Source organism: Neltuma alba, unplaced genomic scaffold (genome assembly GCF_004799145.2).
Source record: "Neltuma alba isolate B1F8T4 unplaced genomic scaffold, ASM479914v2 tig00013240_pilon, whole genome shotgun sequence".
In the NCBI taxonomy this organism is placed as follows: domain Eukaryota; kingdom Viridiplantae; phylum Streptophyta; class Magnoliopsida; order Fabales; family Fabaceae; genus Neltuma; species Neltuma alba.
This window is the reverse complement of record NW_021637536.1, coordinates 13,509-31,666: the sequence shown is the minus strand read 5'-3', so window position 1 is coordinate 31,666 and position 18,158 is coordinate 13,509. Positions and strand designations below refer to the sequence as shown.

The window sequence follows — 18,158 nt, the reverse complement described above, 5'->3', positions numbered from 1 at the left end:
GTATTCAAGAGGCAAGCCTAGGATGCCGGGTGCATATCCTCAATACTTGGTAATAGAGCTTGCCACCCAAAAATATCCCACTTGGCTTGATCTAGACTAATCCAACCCTATCAAGTCCTTAGGTTATGTTTGGTAGGAAGCATTGAAACTGAGGGATTGGAGTTAGAATTGGGATTGAGAAAATCTATTAAAAGAATGTTTAGTATAAGAGATTGTTTGTTATATGAGATTAACCAAACCCATATATGCGGGATTGGAGAATACTAGAGGATGAAGTAGTATTCCCCAATCCCATCTCTATGGGTTTACCTAATCCTATATAATAAGCAATTACTCATGCTAAATACTATTTTAATAATTTTTTTTAATTGCAATCTCAATCTCAATATCTTATTTTCAATGTTTCGTACTAAACGGGACATTAAGGTAAAGAGATAGGGTCAGGATACGGGGTGAACATGAAAAAAAAATCCTCACTATACTAGCGATTCAACTGGTTTAATTTGATTGAAGGTAATTATTTTCTTAATTTAAACCAAATAAAAAGAAGCCGGTAAAGTTAGCATTAACATTAACACTACTCATAAATTGCTAGATTTTCTTATAACGAGGAAGAGGACCAATATCTGAAGGGGAAAATAAAGGAGAATAAAGTTAGAGTCCTGCCAAACAATAGCACTATTTATGTTGTTGTTTCATCTCTCTAACAGATCGAAATTGACAAACTTTAATGTAAATAGTACAAATTATATTTATTTTAATTTTTTATAATCTGATCGTTTTTTAAATTTAATGTTACAAGATTTTTTATTTTATTTTTTCTGTTTTTATTATAAAAAATAAAATGGTTAAAAATCTAAGCCATTCATATTAAAATTTGTACTATATAAATTTGTTAAAAGAAAGACAAAATCCATATTGTGCCTTTTAACATGAGGATATCTGAATATGAAATTAAGACTAAGGCTGCTGCTAAAGCATACTAATATTATAATGTGTCTATTAATTATACCAAAGTTGGAAGCATAAAAAAGAATAGATTAATATACCAATAAAATCATGCCCAAAACACATATTTCAAGAAACAAGCTTTCAATTTTCTTTTCCTTTTGTTTTTTTTGCTGTTAACTCACATCTCAACAAATTAATTTGTTTTTGGATACATCAACAAATTAATTTATCATAACTAAAAACAACATAAAATGAAAAAAATGTATTTCTTTCGCTAACAAAAGCTAGCTAATCCAACAATTCAAGACCCACACAAAAAGTATGTAGGGTGATTCTTGTAACCTAATGGAGGAACAAACCTAATTGTACAAAGATCTAATCAATCATATATACCCATTCCATGAACCCTAGAAAGGCCATTTGACCATGGAGTTTATTAATTATGGTTATACTAGTAATATATATATTGTTGGCTTATATATATGTATGTGTTAAAAAAATGTGTAAATAGAAAGAAAAGACGTGGCCTATTGTCATTGGACAATGAAAAGTCGTGATCATAAGTTGCTACAGTGTAATGAATATAGATTCACTGCATTAAAAGCCTCAATAATGTAAATTATTTATATTTATAAAATTGAATGTGTGTATATAATATTTAAAAAAAAGTATGGAAAAATTTATTTGATGAGCCAACAATTTGGGCCGAAAAGAAGAAAGTCTCTTTCAAAATTTTCTTTGGGAATCAACACAAAAATTGACAGTCAAAGTGTTTGGCATAAAATACCTGCTACTTTACAACTTGAATATTCCTTTATTCTCCTCCTAAAGTACAAAACAAAGTGAAAGAAATGAATTAAAGGTAAATAGAAATAAAACCCACTGACTCTATCTAATTAATTACAAGTTTTCAGAATTGAAAGAATTATTTTACGAAAATAAAAGACTATTCATTTATGAGATATTGTCAAGTTGAGTTTGCAGTTAATAAGTTGCTGTTTATGAAATGTATTCATAATAAGTAGGCTTCATAAGACCTTTGAAGATGGTCTTTTATGAATCTATTCACTTTAAAAATGTTTAACATCTATATAAATATATATATATATATATATAATGTTAAAGCTAGTGAGGGAAATTTTTGAAAAAGACAAGAGGGGAAAGAAAAAGGAAAGGAACAAAGAGGGGAAAGAGAAAAAGAAAAGGGGGAATGGCGAGTTTCAATAAAGAAAGAAAGAAAGGAGAAGTTGATGATGGAAGAACAAGTGCGTGAGGCAAATATTTTGACCATCTTTTCCTCTGTTGCTGCTGTGGCTGCTTACATATTTTATTCTCTCTCTCTCTCTAAAGCCCAGCTTTATCTATATCTATGCCTCCTTGGAAAAATGTTTTAATTTGAATGTTGTATATCTACAAAAGTGAATGAGCATATATATATATGTATGTATGTATGTATATGTAATTATTAGCTGCACGATAAAGAAAACGACGCCATTTCAACTGGATTCTCTTGTTTGTTATTGTACAAAACAGAAACAGAAATAGAAATTTGGATTGTGAAGTCATTTTTCACTCTCATTTGTTTCACTGCAATAGTGTCCATTATCTTGGGGGAAGGGTAAAGGCAAGCCATTGATATGATTTTAAGAACATACTTCCTGTTTTGATTATGTTTAGGTGTTTTGATTCTTTTTATAAGGCATTTGATACATTAGCTTAAGTATAATATTTACAAGGTAGCTTAGGAAAGTTAACGCACATTAACTTTTTATAAGAGTTAGATAACTAATTTGGAGAGATTAAAAAAATTACTCACCCGGTCCTTAATATAAGACCCATTTAACTAATTTGATTAGATTAAGGAAGTTAGGTAAGTTAGTTAATTATAAGAAATGTGATACGTCTTTCCTAAAATACCATAATCATATTTCTTAATATCCTTTCTTCCTCTTCTATTTGATTATAGTCGAAAGAGTATCTATAGGGGTAATTTAGAGAAAATTGATAAATATAAGAAATCAGTCTTATATTTAGGATCAAAAGCAACTCAAGAATTGGGTTTTATATTAAGGACTGAAGGAGTAGTAGAATTAGTTAGTGATAACAAATATGTGTTAACTTCTCTAAACTACTATTTATAATCATGTGCATTAGAATTATAAATATTATCTATAATCGTATGCATTAAAATTATCTTTTTGTACGAACCCCTTACAATTAATAAAGAAATTTTAGAGACAAAGTGGATGGAGGTAATAATATTTAGAATTAAATTTAATTTCTAACTAGTTTTTATAAAAAAGGACTAGAGGTAGTTTTTTTTTTTTTAATGTATGCACATATTTAATAAGATTTAATAAGAGCAGTGAGTGAGTAAAAATTAATAGGAAAATCATAAAAAAAAGACTTTGAAAATAAAAAAAATTATAAATTGGGATCCATTACAATATTAACATAGATTTTGACAATAACTGACAAATAAATGACAAGAAGTTTGTGAATGGTTCCTGTATGTAATTTTGTAATTTCTAAGATTTTTTTTACTATTTTCTCAAATTATTAAATACAATGTAATTTAACACTTTTAATTGTTTTTGTTAGCAACTGTGACCAAAAGCACTATATTTGGCACTGGGACTCGTTTCCATGCAGCATCTCATAATGCTGATTTTTTTCACTCCATTCACATCATGCGGCATCTAATCATGAGGCTACTTTTCACAGCCAACAATATGCTGCCTACTTCTCTGATATATCTACTCTTTACTGCTATTTTTATAGAGAGAGGGGGAGAGAGAGAGAGCTTTTGCTTGTGTGAATTGTTTTGAGAGAGAGAGAGCACCTTTTCTTCAGTGAACTGTTAACGAGAGATCAAGCACACTGCTCTGCATCCTCCATTTATACCCTCTCTGTCGTTAATATAAAATCTAATTATTAAGTTAATTTTGATCATAAATAGAAGGTTTATTTTTCATATTTATCAATTTTTTTAAAATTATCTCTATGAATACTCCATCGACCATAATCAAGTAAGTAAGGGAGGAATGATATTAAGAAAGATGATTATGATATTTTAGAAAAAAAACGTCATGTTTTTTTATAATTAACTAACTTACTTAACTTTTTTAATCTAATTAGACTTATATTAAGTATAGGAGAAGTATATCTTTTAGGCCCCCAAAATAGATATTTCATTCTAAAGATAGATATCTCTCACGTCTCTATTATTTTCTAAAGCCGCTCTTCATTAAACTATTCATAACTTAATGGCTAAGTACACCGAATCCATTTTAATACTATAATACTATCTTCAATCTTAATTATAAAATCTTTTTTATACATTACAAATGAAGTCTTATAATTAGAATAACAAGTAGTATTAAATTCCTCTGACCAAGAAGTTCGCAATCCCACCACGCAACCTCGGTTTTCATCCTCGACAATCAAATCGGTATTATTCACTTCTCGGATTTCGTATATTATTATGCCCTACAAAGGGTAAATATTATGACTTATAATTCAATATCTAGTTCTAATTTGGTTGACATTGCTATGTGAATTTTTTTGGACCATGCTATGTGATTTGATCAAACATTTAATTGAGATTAATCAAATAAAAAAATTATTTATTTATAAAGTAGATTGAAAATACAGTTTGATAACAAATTAAACTCAAAACACTTGATTCGTGAATACTACTCAGTAAGAATCAAAATAAAAATATTAAAGCTCCAAAATTACTCTTTAATCTTTTTTTACTTTAAAAAAAAAGTACTTACCTGTTTACTTCGATTTGGAGTAATAATTAATAATAGCTCTAACAAAGTGGAGCTTTAAATACAAACGCGCAGCCTAGAGATTCAATTTGTCACTCTTCCTGTGTTACATTAAAAAAAAGTAAATTAACAGGCTATTCTATGACTTGAAAACACAGCAATTACAAAATTATGGAATGCCTTTCAGCGGCTAATGGACACAATGCCACTCTTTTCCCAATTCAACCACGACTGCAAGCAGCATGGTCAATTGCTCTCAGCTAGAACTGAGTCATGACAGATTTAAAAAGACAAAAAACACCATGTTCACTTCACTCACTCGTAACATCATCGACATCGTCCTTGTCATCATCTCCTTTGATGTCCTCGTCACTCTCAAATGCATCATCAGATTGTTCTTCACCTTGATTATTTTGGTCAGTATCCATTGCGTCGTCAGATTCTTCATCACTATCCTGGTCCTCATAGATAACCGGCACTGGTTTTTCTCCTTCGTCCGCCTCATCAATATCCTGGAATAGAAAAACCATGAATGAGTTCAAGCTAACCTTGTAGTTTGCTAACGGTGAATGTAGAAATCAAAGAATACTCACTCCAGCGCAAAGGAGGTCTATGGCGCTTGACAATTCAATGGCAGATTTGAATGTGGAGACCCTAGAGCCAATCAGCTGTACAAAGCAACAGATTTAATTGAGGAAACTACTATTGGGATGATCATGAAGAACTACTCAAGAATTGATCAAAGCAGTCAATTAAAATTTCAGAATGTGGTTTCAATCAGCAGTTATCTTGTCACAGCATCCAGTCATGATCCAACAGTCCACCTGATTCAAAGAATTCAAATCTTGGAATGAAGATTCCTGGGATGTTATAACACTCGCGTGTTGTAGAGGCAGAAACTTCAGCCATGGAAGAGCACATGCCATAATAGCGCCCCTATGAAAGAGGAAAAAACAAGAACATCATGTACATAAGTATTAAGAAATGAATGTATAAATATACAGAAACGCTATTAAGTTTACCGAACAAATAGGGTCCAATTACTATAATGATGTTTTTACCTGGACTCAGCAACATTGGACACAAGGAAGTTAAAAAATTTATGGACTTGCGATGTCTTCAATTGTGAAATTGTCTTTCGGATAACCTGCAAAAAAGGGTACATCATGCATATCATACAAGAGCCTGACAATGAAAAGAATTTACCATTCTGAGAAAGACATGGTTCAGTAGAAAAAGAGGGGAAAAAACAAACAAAAAACCTTCTCATCTTGTGTAAACAAGCAGTCTAGTATTAGGGCACGATCATCGGCATGCAATGCTTGCTTGAGCAAAATATCAACTGAGTTTGCACTTGGAGGCATGGTTAGGCCAGAAGATTCTTGTTCCTTAACACTCCTGGATTTGTCATTCTCGCTTTGCAAAGTAAGACTAGCAAGTTTATCTCCCATTGTGGGTTCGTTCACATCAAAATCAAGGACTCCATCTGCTACCTCACCTTGATCTACATCCAGTACCAATATAAGAAGAAATACTCAATGCCCCACCAGATAAATCAAGAGTGAGACTGTACCCAACACAAATCATGCGCGTAGAACATGTAGAACAGCCTAGATGGCTAGCAAATCTAATTCCTTGGCCAACGAATATATAAAAATATGGCACACTTAGCATCAGATATTAACTACATATAAATCAGACCAGAGAATGAATTTTAAGGAAAACAAAAAAAGAACTTCTATGATTCACAAAAAAAACAGGCATTTTTCAGGATTCAAAGGAAAGCACATATGCAGACGCAAAGCTTAATTAATATTTCCATAGTGTTACAAAAGCAGAATTGGGATTTCCACGACAGAACATGTAGAACAACTTAGATGGCTAGCAAATCTAATTCCTATGCCAACGGATAAATAAAAATACGACACATTTAGCATCAGATATTAACTACGCATTAATCAGACCTGAGAATGCGTTTTAAGGCAACAAAAAGGCACTTCTATGATTCATAAAAAATCAGGCATTTTCAAGATCTAAAGGAAAGCACATATGCAGACACAAAGTTTAATTAATATTTCCGTAGTATTACAAAAGTAGAAACTGGGATTTCCATAACAGATCACTTGTTAAGGAAAAAATAACATACTCAGTGGAGGTCAGACTTGAGAGGAGGGTATTTATGCTTATTAACATCCATCATTCCATTACAGTTAAACATTCCATAATTCTTACCAAAATTCATCTCCACCGTTGTGGTTGGAAGATCAGGATCAAGTTCAGCTTGCCTTTTCTTAGCTTTTTTCCTTTCTGCAGGCAGTGGAGATTAAAACAGTAAGAGAAAATGTAAGGGACAACCTTCAGACTGAAAAATAAAAGATAAAGTTACATTTATCACATTCAATTTCCAAGTGATCACGGGCTTCTCAGCAATCTATCACATACAATGTACCCCTAGAGTGGGAAAAGTATTTCATCGGTGGCCTTGGACAAAAATATTTGGACATGTGTCCTGGTTGATTTGGACTGCTAGATGCAAACATGTGTTGGATGGACGAGTACCCACAAGCCACTAGGTGCAACAACAGAGTCTATTTCACCTCATGGAAGATGCATCAAGGGGGATATTGTCTCACAATTTCTCCAAAAACAACACTGAGACGACATGGAAACCTCCAGCCAGCAGGGAAGTGAGGTGGGATGTGGACACCTCTTTTCGCACTCAAAGCCAAGCTGGCTGTCGAGTGGTTATTCGAGAGAAGGGACAATAGGTTAAGGGCTTCCAGAAGGCAATTGGCATTTACCCAATATGAGCAGCTGAACTCTAGCTATCAAGACGGGTTTACAGGCGTATAAGTCGCTACGTTTGTAATCTGACTCTTTGGAGGCACTCAATATGCCGATGAGGGACAGTGTGGTTAATTATCTTTTCCGGACTGAGATTGAAGAAACACGACAGCTTATACATAGTGATTGGAACGTGAAAATCTCACATGCTAGCAGAGAGATAATTCACTGCGCAGATAGCATAGCAAGAGCAGCTCAGGTTGAGGAGTCCCAGGTTATTTTGATACCAGAAGTACCCTCGTGGTGCAGAGAAGATTTTTCTGCTGGGCAAACGCTATGTTGAGGAGAATTACTCCTCAGCTAGTAACTTGTTTTGATTTTACCTTTCAAGCGTTTGCTTGCCACTTGTAAACCACAGAGTAGGAAAAGTATTTGAGATTTGACAATCATTAAAACATACTACATGATGGAAATCCATAAATAGTCAACTGATATGCTTAAAATCAAGTGCAAGAACCAAGAACTAGAAACATGAAGAGTATATCACACCTTTCCCATCAGATTTGACATGTTCATTAGCAGGTTCACCATCATCTGCTACGGGATGAGATTTCTTCAGTTTGTCCTTCGCCATCTCAGTCGATATTCAGGTAAGTTAAGTACACAACTCTGCAGCAGCCCAAAACAATTATCCGGCAACAGCGCTTATATCAATGACGAGGCAATCAACAGGATAAAACGAATGAAAAAGACCCAAGGAAGAATGAAGAATGACCTTAGGATAAAAATAACAGATAGAAGAAACCGATCGAGTGAACGTTACGGCGCCTTTGAGCTCCCTGGTTTAGAGTTGCTGCAGGCAATATAACCGGAGAAGGCGGAGGCTTAGGCCTCTGGAGTTTAATTCCGGGGCTCGACAAGACGAGGGTTTTGGACTTCAGGGTTTAATGTATGGAAAAATTGTAATAAGGACTCAGAAAATTAAATATAAAAAAAATTCTTAAAATTATTAAATTAATCGGAAGTATAAAAGACTTCATTATTGCAATAGATTCTGTTTGTTTAGTTATAAAATTACCATTATTTTTTTAAGCATGTATTAACAACTGAAAGTGTAATCACTAACAACTTAAGTTATAATATTAACAACTATTGCGACATTTATAGATAATGTATTATATTTTTGTCATGCGTTAAGAAAATATATTATTAATACTTATCATAATAGTTGTTAATTGTTACACTCTAAGTTGCTAACAACTGCTCTTTCAATTGTCAATACATTCTTAAAAAAAGATAATTTGATAATTAAACAAATAAAATCTCTTGTAATGAGGAACTTCAGGATAATTTGATATTTTAGAGAATCTTTTTATATTTAATTCTCTTAGATAGACTTTCTTAATGATTTTGACCAAAGTATTACCTCCGTTCCTTAATATAAAACCTCATTAAATTTTTATTTTGGTCCTAAATATAAGACTCCAATTCATTTTATCTCTCATATCTATATATTTTTTCCCCAATATAGTCCTTTTGATAATGGAAATTCTAACTAATACGATTGATCACCAAGGATATTTTAGAAAAAACAACACATATTTATAATAAATAACTAATTAAACTTATTTTTTTAATCTCCTCAAATTAGTTAACTAGCTATTATAATTAGGGCCGGAGGTAGTATTTTTTTTAATTAAAACCCTTTTATTTATTTTTCATTCATAATTAATTTATAGATATTAATTATTTATAATATATCTGTTTATTTTGTTGTTTTAAAAACTCTCCAACTAAAATGCATAAAATTTTCTGGATTTATTGGAAACCTAATTTGGGGGTTTTTTTTTCCCAATCTACTAATTTTTTCAGTCCAAAGAAAAAATCTACTAATTGCCAAATATTATAATAACTTAAAATTAAAATAGATTTGTTTCACTAATTGCTTTTATCATGTCATAAAAAAGATTTTATTATAATTTTTTTCGCCACCGTTATTATAAATTTAATTTCCCTGAGTCGGTCGCCACGAGCAACCTCTTCCTGCGTCTGTAGCGGCAGAAGCCGAGTTCAAAAGAGGGTGAGTATTATTATGGCGGGTTCACTGCCGAACATCATCTTGAAGCGATTTGCTGCTCGCTCTCTCAGCAAACCGGTAAGATCTTGGAACATCTACCTGTTGATGCGAACAAGATTAACCTTCGATTCTTGCATCTCTTTTATTATCTCATTGGGTGGAATGTATAAAGTTATACACTTTCTGCAATTTGCGTTGATTGGTATCGTTTTTTTTTTTTTTGGTCTGTTGCCTTGTATGTGTTCAATCTATCCTTGCGAAAGTATTGAGCTGCGCTAAGTTAGAATTTGTTCGTTGCGATTGAAACGGCCTTGGCGTTCCCTTCTGCATATGCGTGCTGCCATATGGGAGCCGGAAAATTGCTTTGCTTACGTTTTACTTAAATCTTCTGTGACTATGATTCCCGTGGTTTGTATTTGATTGAAGTTTTGAGGGTCCTTTTGGTTGTTAGGGTCAAGGTTTAAGGAATGTGAATCAAGTGTACATTTTATGATGTGGGGTGCACATTTATGGCATCGTTCTTCTCATGAGAAAAGCCAATACCCTAAATCTCCAAATTATTATTTCATGTAGAGCTTTTGGGATTATGGTAAACAATTTATAGGTCTTAATCCTGTTTTATTCATCTGAATTTTGCTGAAATTATGCAAATATTCTTTTATTTTCAAAATTCAAAAGGACCTCTAATTTTTTTCCTTGGCTTTTGTATTGTTAACTGCTCAATAAACGGATAGGATTGCACATGAATGTCGCCACGTCTGCATGGGCACTTGATTAGGCATTGTGCATGCCTGATATTTCCTCTTGCTCAATTTCCTTACCCCTAGAGTTGATTGCAGAAAGGTGGCCTGTTAATATCAACTCGAGTTCATCTTACATTGCAATATTATGTTCATTAGTGCTATAACTTACGATACTTATCCATTATCAGTGAGTTGCGATCTTCTTTTTATTGATCTTTGCTCTAACATGATAGCAGCTTGGTGGGTCACTTTGCAACTATGGCTTGAGATTTTTAACTTCTGCGACAAATGATCCTGACACACATGATGACTTCAAGCCAGCTAATAAGCTTGAGACACATGATGACTTCAAGCCAGCTATTAAGCTTGGCACAGACTTCAAGCCAGCTAATAAGCTTGAGAATTCTGGCGTCTCTTTGAAAGATCTTGTTGAGCAGGTGAGTGTACATCAAGATAATCTGGGACATGTAAAATAAATCAAATGTCCCCCCCCCCTTTAATCACACAGGCAATCTGTAAATCTCTGCTTAACTGTGGCAAATGTGGGCAGGATGTCAAGGAAAATCCAGTTATGATTTACATGAAAGGCATTCCTGAGCTCCCACTATGTGGATTTAGTTCACTTGCAGTTAAAATTTTGCAACTATATGGTGAGTACTGAAATGCCTGTTTTATTGTTGCCTAAGCATGGACATATCTTCTCTGAACTGCCTCAGTGCATTGATATTTATTTATTTATCTTACTCTCTTTTGATAGATTTTTTCTTCCAAAATTCTGAGAATGCTGCTGGTTTGAAGAAATCATTATAAAGAGTTACATGTCAGGAATGTTTATGACTTCTGCATATACTCTGATTGGTGGATGGTTTTGTTTGGAGTCACCTGAATTTAACTATCTTTTTGTAGGGACACAATGAGAAATTATGGCATAGTTAGCACAAAAAACTTTGAATATAATATGAGACAGCACTGGTTATACCTGTTACGTGTGAGATACTTGATGTGGGCATTTCATGCAAGTTTCAGATAAAGATATGAGATTTACATATAAGGAATATTCAAAAGAAACATGAACCTTAGACTTGTCCTGTTTTTCAATCTTTGGCTTACTTGTGGGATGACACCACTTTAGATTTATCCTTGCCATTTCAATTTATCTGCCCCATTAGGTTACATAATGACAATTCTAGAAATTGCAATTTTCACTGTATGTTTGACCATTGCAGATGTTCCATTTGGTGCTAGAGACGTTTTGGAGGATGCTGAACTGAAAAGTGCTGTAAAAGCCTTTAGGTAGTGATGCTTGCTGGCTTTATAACTGTTTGATCCCTAACATTTTTTCATGTCACAGTTAAAATTATCACTAATTTATATTACGATGGTTTGCTAAGGGCCCTTTTGTTTAAGCTTAATTATACATATATATATATTCTAGAAATTATATGAAAAGCAATTTGTTGCTTAGAGATTTTATCGAAAGCAAAAATTATATTGTGTTTGGTTACAGTAATAAAAAAATGATTATTATTTAGTGATTTTTAGGTTTTATGATATTTTTGTGTAGGGATTCATTAAAAACAATTTACTCCTCCAGTCCTAAATATAAGACCCTTATACTAGCGTGTATAAGGGTCTTATATTTAGAACTGGAGGAGTATTATTTAGTTACTTTTATACATTATGGTATCTAGGTATTTTTATGACATTCTCTCTCATCTACCGCATCTTATTGATTTTTAGGGGTTGGCTTTTTTTTAAAAAAAAAAAATTCTGGTTATTTTTAAAAATTCTAACAAATATAATAAAATTTCCTATAAATGATTTTTAAAAAATAAGTTATTTTATCATTAAGAAATGCTTAAACAAACTGGACCTGAGACAATTTGACGAGTGGTAATTGTTCATTATGATAAGTTGAGATTTCATTTTTCATTTGTGCCTCGAACATTCAGCAGTTGGGATTGTGACAATTGGATTTGAGCCTCTCATTTAATTTTAAGCTCAGTCTGCCTTCTAAAATTAACGCGCGTGCGCACTAGCCCTTTGTAATTGTGATTTTCTGAGGTCAGACCCTGCATGTCACCATTGCAGAAGGCTAACTATTATACCACTCTTTCCCTTCCCCCCGTGCTTCATCTTCCACATCTCACTAAAGCTTCAGTTCTCCCCTACAGTTGCAGGCAATAACTAATATCCAAAGAAACAAATAAATCAGAGTGATAAAATTATCGATTGATCCTCGAACACGGTAGCTCTAGTAGACATGATTCATAGTTAATTACAGGTTAGCAACATATTTTGTATGATGTCCTAATGTTCTTTCTCTGCAGTAACTGGCCAACATTTCCACAAATTTTTATTAAGGGAGAGTTTCTTGGTGGATCAGACATTATTCTCAATATGCATCAGGTTAATTCTCATTTTTGGAGTTGATCTATTTCTTTTGTACCTAGTCTATTGCTTAATGATATTTTACATCTTATGTAGAGTGGTGAATTGAAGGATTTGCTTAAAGATGTCACGTCCAAGAAGTAAAAGCCCGACTATATGAAGTTCAAGTTTTTAAGATGGGGTAGTTTGGAAGAACTTGTTTGATGTAATCTATTTTTAATTGATATGTCATTATAATTTGTGCCAGAATCGATAGATAGTTATAACTTGGTGAATAAAGAAATTGTGTTCCATTCATATGCCTATATTTTTGTTGTTTTGCTTTCTTTAGTACGTATGTGCTCTACATAAAGTAAATTGGAATCGAGACTGAAATTTTATAATTCTGACCCTCTCTCAAAATTGATGTTTCTTGTGAATTGATCTTCTAAGTTAGATAAAATATGAGAGATTCAACTTAAAATAAAGGGTATGTTGCAGTTCATATTTAACCAAGTGTTCAATGTGCGTAGAACACCATCATGAAGTTATGATTGTGATTTTCTTATTATTTGGAAAGGCCAGAAGTACATAGAATAAAGACGTGACTCTTTACTTGTTGAAACAAGAGTGGAATACTTGTCTGCTGAACCAAAATTGAGATATTCACAAGTAGGCCTAGTTTAGAAAGAATAAATAAACTTATTATGGATAAGCATGATCATTTTCATCGTGGGTCCTGTGAAAAAGTGACATGCTGCTTCAACTGGCCATAATAGCTTTCAAGTCTGGAACATCGAGGTGGACTCTTAATGACATCTGCCATATTTCTTTATGACTATGAATCACAGTACCTTTAGAGATAAAGAAGCCATCGATTTAAAGCTAAATATATCTAATAGTACAACTGTTAGCCTCTAGGATCTTAATAATATAACACAACAGAGGAACATGAAAACACATTCAGAGCATCATTCAACAGGAACATGACCAAAAAAAGAAAAGACCCTGAAATAAATTCTCCTACACCATATGTATCCATAATATATATATATATATATATATATGGATATACCCAACCCTTCAATGATAATGATCTACCTACACCGAAGCACGCCATTTATGTTTACCCCTCAAGCCCCAGCCTTGAGCTAAGCCAATTGCAGACTTCATCCAGCTCTCTAGGAACTGTATAATGACCAATGCTGCGCACAAACCAAAACAGTAAAACTCTAGATTTAACTGATATATTCAAAAGGGAATAATCTCCACATGAATATAACTGACCCATCATAGGATTTGAATGTCATATATCGAAATCCTGCGGAACTTAAGGACTGTGCTGATTTCTCCCCGTATTTGTAGGGAACAACATCATCACCTGCAAAATGATTTGCATATAAGCTTCTATTAACAGCCAAATCATTTAAGATACATGTACTTTAATCATGAAGTTGCTTTGGAACTTTAAGGGTTTAGATTCAGTGGATGATAATATATGCAGACACATACTTAGTCCATGGCACAGCAAAAGGGGTAATGAAGCTGCTCGCCTTCTTGCTTCATGTGACACTTCTATCTTGTTTCTTAAACTCCTGCATAAATATCAAATTTCAACCACAAAATATCACCTTGTCGGCAAACTTTTGCAGATGAGTATTGAGAAATTGATGAAAAGATAAAGCCGGATGTTCTTTGCCATAACCTAAAGTGATTAAAAATCGTACCTTGATCCCGGAAGCCAGCCGCTTAATCCAACAACTGCTCTTAAGTTGACAGAGTATGGAATGCCATTTCCATACCTTCCCATGGCAAAACAAGTTGCAGAATATAGTGCTGTTGCTGCACCCATGCTAAAGCCTCCAACACCAACTTTCACTGTCACAAAAGTTTGGCGTGTTAATGAGATTCATCAACAGGCTAATTCTACAAGATACGAATTACGAGTTCGTGGATCCTAATTCCCATTTACAAAAATTGCCACAGACTTGATATTTTCTCGGACCACACACAGTAAAAGAACTAAAACTGATAAATTTGACATAAAATGGAGTTTGAACACTTTTCTTCCTTCCTTTTCCTTTCCCCTGAATGATGTTATGATGATAAAGTAAATTTCATTCTCCAATACAGAATTATGTATGAATGTGTGAAAGTTAGATGTAGTTGATACCATCAGCTGGCTCTGTAGACAGTAAGTTAGCGATGTGAGCTGCTGAAGCATCTAAACCCTCCCAATCATCAGGACCATCTTCTGAAAGCTCTCCCTCATCAAACCCTTATAAATATAAATTTACCATGTTAGATTCTTTTAGTGCTTCTATGAGTATATATGTAAGTATTGGAGTAGTAAGAGAAGTTTGTATTACATGCAGTGCAACGAAAACCGCCAAGTGCAGCTACAGGACGGATAGGAGCAGTAGGACAAATCCATTTGATCTACACCATAAAAGCGTAAGAAACTGTGCCAAAGATTTATTGAAACACATAAGAGTAACTATCGAATTGGTATCTCGATTAAAAAAAAAAGGCTTACGTTTTAGTTTTGGATTTATTTAGTCCCTAAATGTTTATAACTCACTGCTCGGATATGTTGGGTTAGTTCTTCGAATAAGAAGAGTAGATGTACAATCTGGTCCAACAAAGGGACTAAAGTGCAATGAGTTACAAGCTTCACTTATACAGATTAATGAATCAAAGTACTAAAGCATTAGTAAATATATCCTATTAGAGATCAAACTGTGTATTACTCGAAAATAGATGCGAGTATATGAGTCATATAACTAGCAAAAGGAATATGTATATATTCTTACATTTGGAAGAGCAAGAGATTCCAAAAGCTGAGCGGAGCTGCAATAAACAAAGCTCAGAATCAGATAGGCTTGTCTCTAAATACTTAAATCATTTCAAGGCAATTCACTGAACTTTAAGAGTTTAATAAGAATACAGCTTTGGGTTGAGTTTCTCTGGTTCCTTTATGAGATGATTCAGGCATATAATTAGAAAAGCCAATAAACATCAACCAGAATCCACTTGTCTGCTAGACATAATTGTCAAGATTCTCAACCATGCTTCAAATCATTCAATTATCTGTATAAGATTATTCTTTTTTCATATAAGTATTTTTTGGTCGAATGTCTTGTCTATTATTGTTCAAATGGGTAGAGGAAAAAGAGAGCATTTGGTACCCCAAATACGAATCTAGTATATGCTCTAACAAATAAAAACCGCCCGTAGTTAAAATGGAGGTTACATTATACTCCTCCGGTCCCTAATATAAGACCCATTTAACTAATTTGATTAGATTAAGAAAGTTAGGTAAGTTAGTTAATTATAAGAAAAGTGACACATTTTTCCTAAAACACCATAATCATCTTTCTTAATACCCTCTCTCCCTCTTCTACTTGATTATGGTTGAGGGAGTATCCATAGGGGTAATTTAGAGAAAATTGATAAATATGAGAAATGGGTCTTATATTTAGGACCAAAACCAACTCAAGAATTGGGTCCTATATTAAGAACCGGAGGAATATCATAGTACTACATTTTCCTCCAACAGAATTTATTCCGATCCGAATCTCAACAGAATTAAAATCAAGAAAACACTAACATGAGGCCTGCGAATATGATATTTAATATTAAAAAAAGAAAAATTTTCGTATTGCAAATAAAAAAGTGAGGGATTGTTCCACAGTGGAAACTCCTTGAGTTCGGCAACCATGCATTTATCCCTCAAATAATTTGCGATGTACTTTACCCATTTAAGAGAGAAGAAATTTACATTTTTATTTCAAAATCTTACGGCCACACAATTCAGCCATTAATCAGTCCCTCAAATATACATAATACATTTTCAAGGACTAAACTGTGTAATTTTAAGATTCAGAGACCAAATAGTTTAGATATGTGTCTTTTAAAGACCTAAAAAAAATACATTTTCTCTAGAATGGAAGAAAGTAATGAAAGGATTGACACAAGAAGCAAAGTTCACAGCCATTAACACAAGACTAAAGGAGAATGAATCAATCATAGCTAAGGCAGTGTGGAAGAGCATCCGTACCTGGAACCATTGTCACCAAGACCATGTAACCAAACAATAGTGGCTTGGTGCTTTCCTTTGGGCCTTACCACATGGGTTTTCCCAAACTCAAAAGTCCTTCGACCAGTTCTGCTACCTGCATTTTTCACGAGCAAGAAAGCTAAAACTTAATAAATGCAGCTGATAGAGTTCAAAACAAGTACAAAAAATGACAACAATCCTCACAAACGAAGAGTAAATATCATGCAGCATAGGGAAGGGAAAAGACAGGTGAAAATGTTACAAAAGTGACTTTTTTCGACAAAGTACAAAACACAAATAATTAGAAGACCAGAAAAAGCCCCTGCAGTTTATAGAAATTCCACAGTTCATGAGAAGAAGAACATCAAACCAGAGCCCATATGAGAATATCCGTAGCTCATTTTGCAGCTTGCAAACTGTTTTGAAAGCACCCTCAGCTATTGCAACGACTATATGAGAAGAGGATCTGCAATGAAAGAAAATGGGGAATGGTGGTGTATTTATACACAGAAGGGTATGGTGGAGTTGGAATAAAACGTGTGAATATGCATTGCAAATGTATTAGTGAGCACAAAAGCTATATAGACCACGGCCAAAACCACCTAGATAGAGATGGGCATCCATGAAAAGGAAGGAACTAGAGACAGACCAAAGGAGTAAACCCTTTATCAGCACATCACATTCATCCGTTTCTAAGCTTAGAGAATCTGTGCTTTGAGGACAGTGGCTTGAAAATAAAGGAAGCCACAACGATAACTGAAGAATATTAATGAAAACCTGACAGAGGGAGAGCTAGAAAGGGAGAGAATAACCTAAGTTTGCAAAAAAGAAAATATCTTTCCTTTCACAAATGATTTGTTTATGAATTTCTGCATGATTGATGGATTCCCATTAACCTCTAACCCATAGTTTTAAAAATTTTGAAATATTATATTCTCAAGGACAAAAAGGAAGAAATCAGCAGAAAATTTGCATATGGGAAAGGAAAAGGGTGCTTCTGGGTATTTCCCCCCGATTTCTAGTTCTTGATAGATAATAATGATAAAGCTTATCAAACTGGATTTCATATTAGAATTGACAAGAAAAAGCACGTAAGCTTTTTACACTAATCTTCCCCTCTCTCTCTTGCTTTCCACTATGCTCGGCTGCTCAAACCCCACTCATCCAAAAATTTTGTTTGTTTATACTCATGAGGAGCAGCACAAGTCAAAAGAATAGTACAGTATATAGTACGTGCTCTTAGAACTTACATGTGTGTGTGTGTGAAAAATAACATCCAATCCAAAAATCATGCAGCTTTTTTTTATATACATTTGGAAGAAGAAAAATAGAAAAAAAAAATTGCAGCCTAAACATCTTCAGGAGGAAATCATTATAGGCATAGTAGAAGCAGAATA

General features: G+C 33.6%; 3 protein-coding genes across 6 annotated transcripts; 1 reads left to right on the top strand and 2 right to left on the bottom strand.

Moving 5' to 3' along the window:
- Positions 1-4,715: 4,715 nt before the first annotated feature.
- Positions 4,716-8,425, bottom strand: LOC114735600 (WD repeat-containing protein 43). Its single transcript, XM_028923290.1, has 8 exons — positions 8,287-8,425; positions 8,061-8,180; positions 6,960-7,034; positions 5,990-6,231; positions 5,789-5,874; positions 5,552-5,663; positions 5,321-5,395; positions 4,716-5,239 (listed from the first exon to the last, which is right to left on the bottom strand). Exons 2-8 carry the CDS (start codon positions 8,143-8,145, stop codon positions 5,039-5,041), a joined length of 876 nt encoding a protein of 291 aa, XP_028779123.1. The 5' UTR covers positions 8,146-8,180; positions 8,287-8,425; the 3' UTR covers positions 4,716-5,038.
- A 1,125-nt stretch (positions 8,426-9,550) lies between these two features.
- On the top strand, positions 9,551-13,099 carry LOC114735602 (monothiol glutaredoxin-S15, mitochondrial). Of its 2 annotated transcripts, none has more exons than XM_028923295.1 (6): positions 9,551-9,666; positions 10,568-10,768; positions 10,882-10,981; positions 11,558-11,624; positions 12,662-12,740; positions 12,819-13,099. In XM_028923295.1, the coding sequence occupies exons 1-6, from the start codon at positions 9,604-9,606 to the stop codon at positions 12,864-12,866; spliced, it is 558 nt and encodes a 185-aa protein (XP_028779128.1). In that variant the 5' UTR covers positions 9,551-9,603; the 3' UTR covers positions 12,867-13,099. The 2 variants fall into 2 exon arrangements, with proteins under 2 accessions (XP_028779128.1, XP_028779127.1); XM_028923294.1 differs by having other exon boundaries at positions 10,565-10,768.
- Positions 13,100-13,506: 407 nt separating this feature from the next.
- On the bottom strand, positions 13,507-17,655 carry LOC114735601 (acyl-protein thioesterase 2). Of its 3 annotated transcripts, none has more exons than XM_028923292.1 (10): positions 17,364-17,655; positions 17,132-17,227; positions 16,762-16,876; positions 15,515-15,551; positions 15,071-15,140; positions 14,875-14,979; positions 14,429-14,579; positions 14,214-14,296; positions 13,989-14,082; positions 13,507-13,906 (listed from the first exon to the last, which is right to left on the bottom strand). In XM_028923292.1, the coding sequence occupies exons 2-10, from the start codon at positions 17,160-17,162 to the stop codon at positions 13,828-13,830; spliced, it is 765 nt and encodes a 254-aa protein (XP_028779125.1). In that variant the 5' UTR covers positions 17,163-17,227; positions 17,364-17,655; the 3' UTR covers positions 13,507-13,827. The 3 variants fall into 3 exon arrangements, with proteins under 3 accessions (XP_028779125.1, XP_028779126.1, XP_028779124.1); XM_028923293.1 differs by having other exon boundaries at positions 17,411-17,655; XM_028923291.1 differs by having other exon boundaries at positions 17,132-17,655.
- Between the last annotated feature and the right edge of the window lie 503 nt (positions 17,656-18,158).

What these genes read in the sequence shown, in the direction of transcription:
- LOC114735600 (XM_028923290.1), bottom strand. Translation starts at nt 8,145, where the DNA reads ATGGCGAAGGACAAACTGAAGAAATCTCATCCCGTAGCAGATGATGGT. An exon ending in TGTCAAATCTGATGGGAAAG is followed by an intron (nt 7,035 to 8,060) that starts GTGTGATATACT and finishes CACTGCCTGCAG; the next exon opens with AAAGGAAAAAAGCTAAGAAA. An exon ending in TAGACCTCCTTTGCGCTGGA is followed by an intron (nt 5,240 to 5,320) that starts GTGAGTATTCTT and finishes TTTCTATTCCAG; the next exon opens with GATATTGATGAGGCGGACGA.
- LOC114735602 (XM_028923294.1), top strand. Translation starts at nt 9,604, where the DNA reads ATGGCGGGTTCACTGCCGAACATCATCTTGAAGCGATTTGCTGCTCGC. An exon ending in TGAAAGATCTTGTTGAGCAG is followed by an intron (nt 10,769 to 10,881) that starts GTGAGTGTACAT and finishes AAATGTGGGCAG; the next exon opens with GATGTCAAGGAAAATCCAGT. An exon ending in AGTGCTGTAAAAGCCTTTAG is followed by an intron (nt 11,625 to 12,661) that starts GTAGTGATGCTT and finishes CTTTCTCTGCAG; the next exon opens with TAACTGGCCAACATTTCCAC.
- LOC114735601 (XM_028923291.1), bottom strand. Translation starts at nt 17,162, where the DNA reads ATGAGCTACGGATATTCTCATATGGGCTCTG. An exon ending in GTCTACAGAGCCAGCTGATG is followed by an intron (nt 14,580 to 14,874) that starts GTATCAACTACA and finishes CTTTTGTGACAG; the next exon opens with TGAAAGTTGGTGTTGGAGGC. An exon ending in GGCTGGCTTCCGGGATCAAG is followed by an intron (nt 14,297 to 14,428) that starts GTACGATTTTTA and finishes ATATTTATGCAG; the next exon opens with GAGTTTAAGAAACAAGATAG.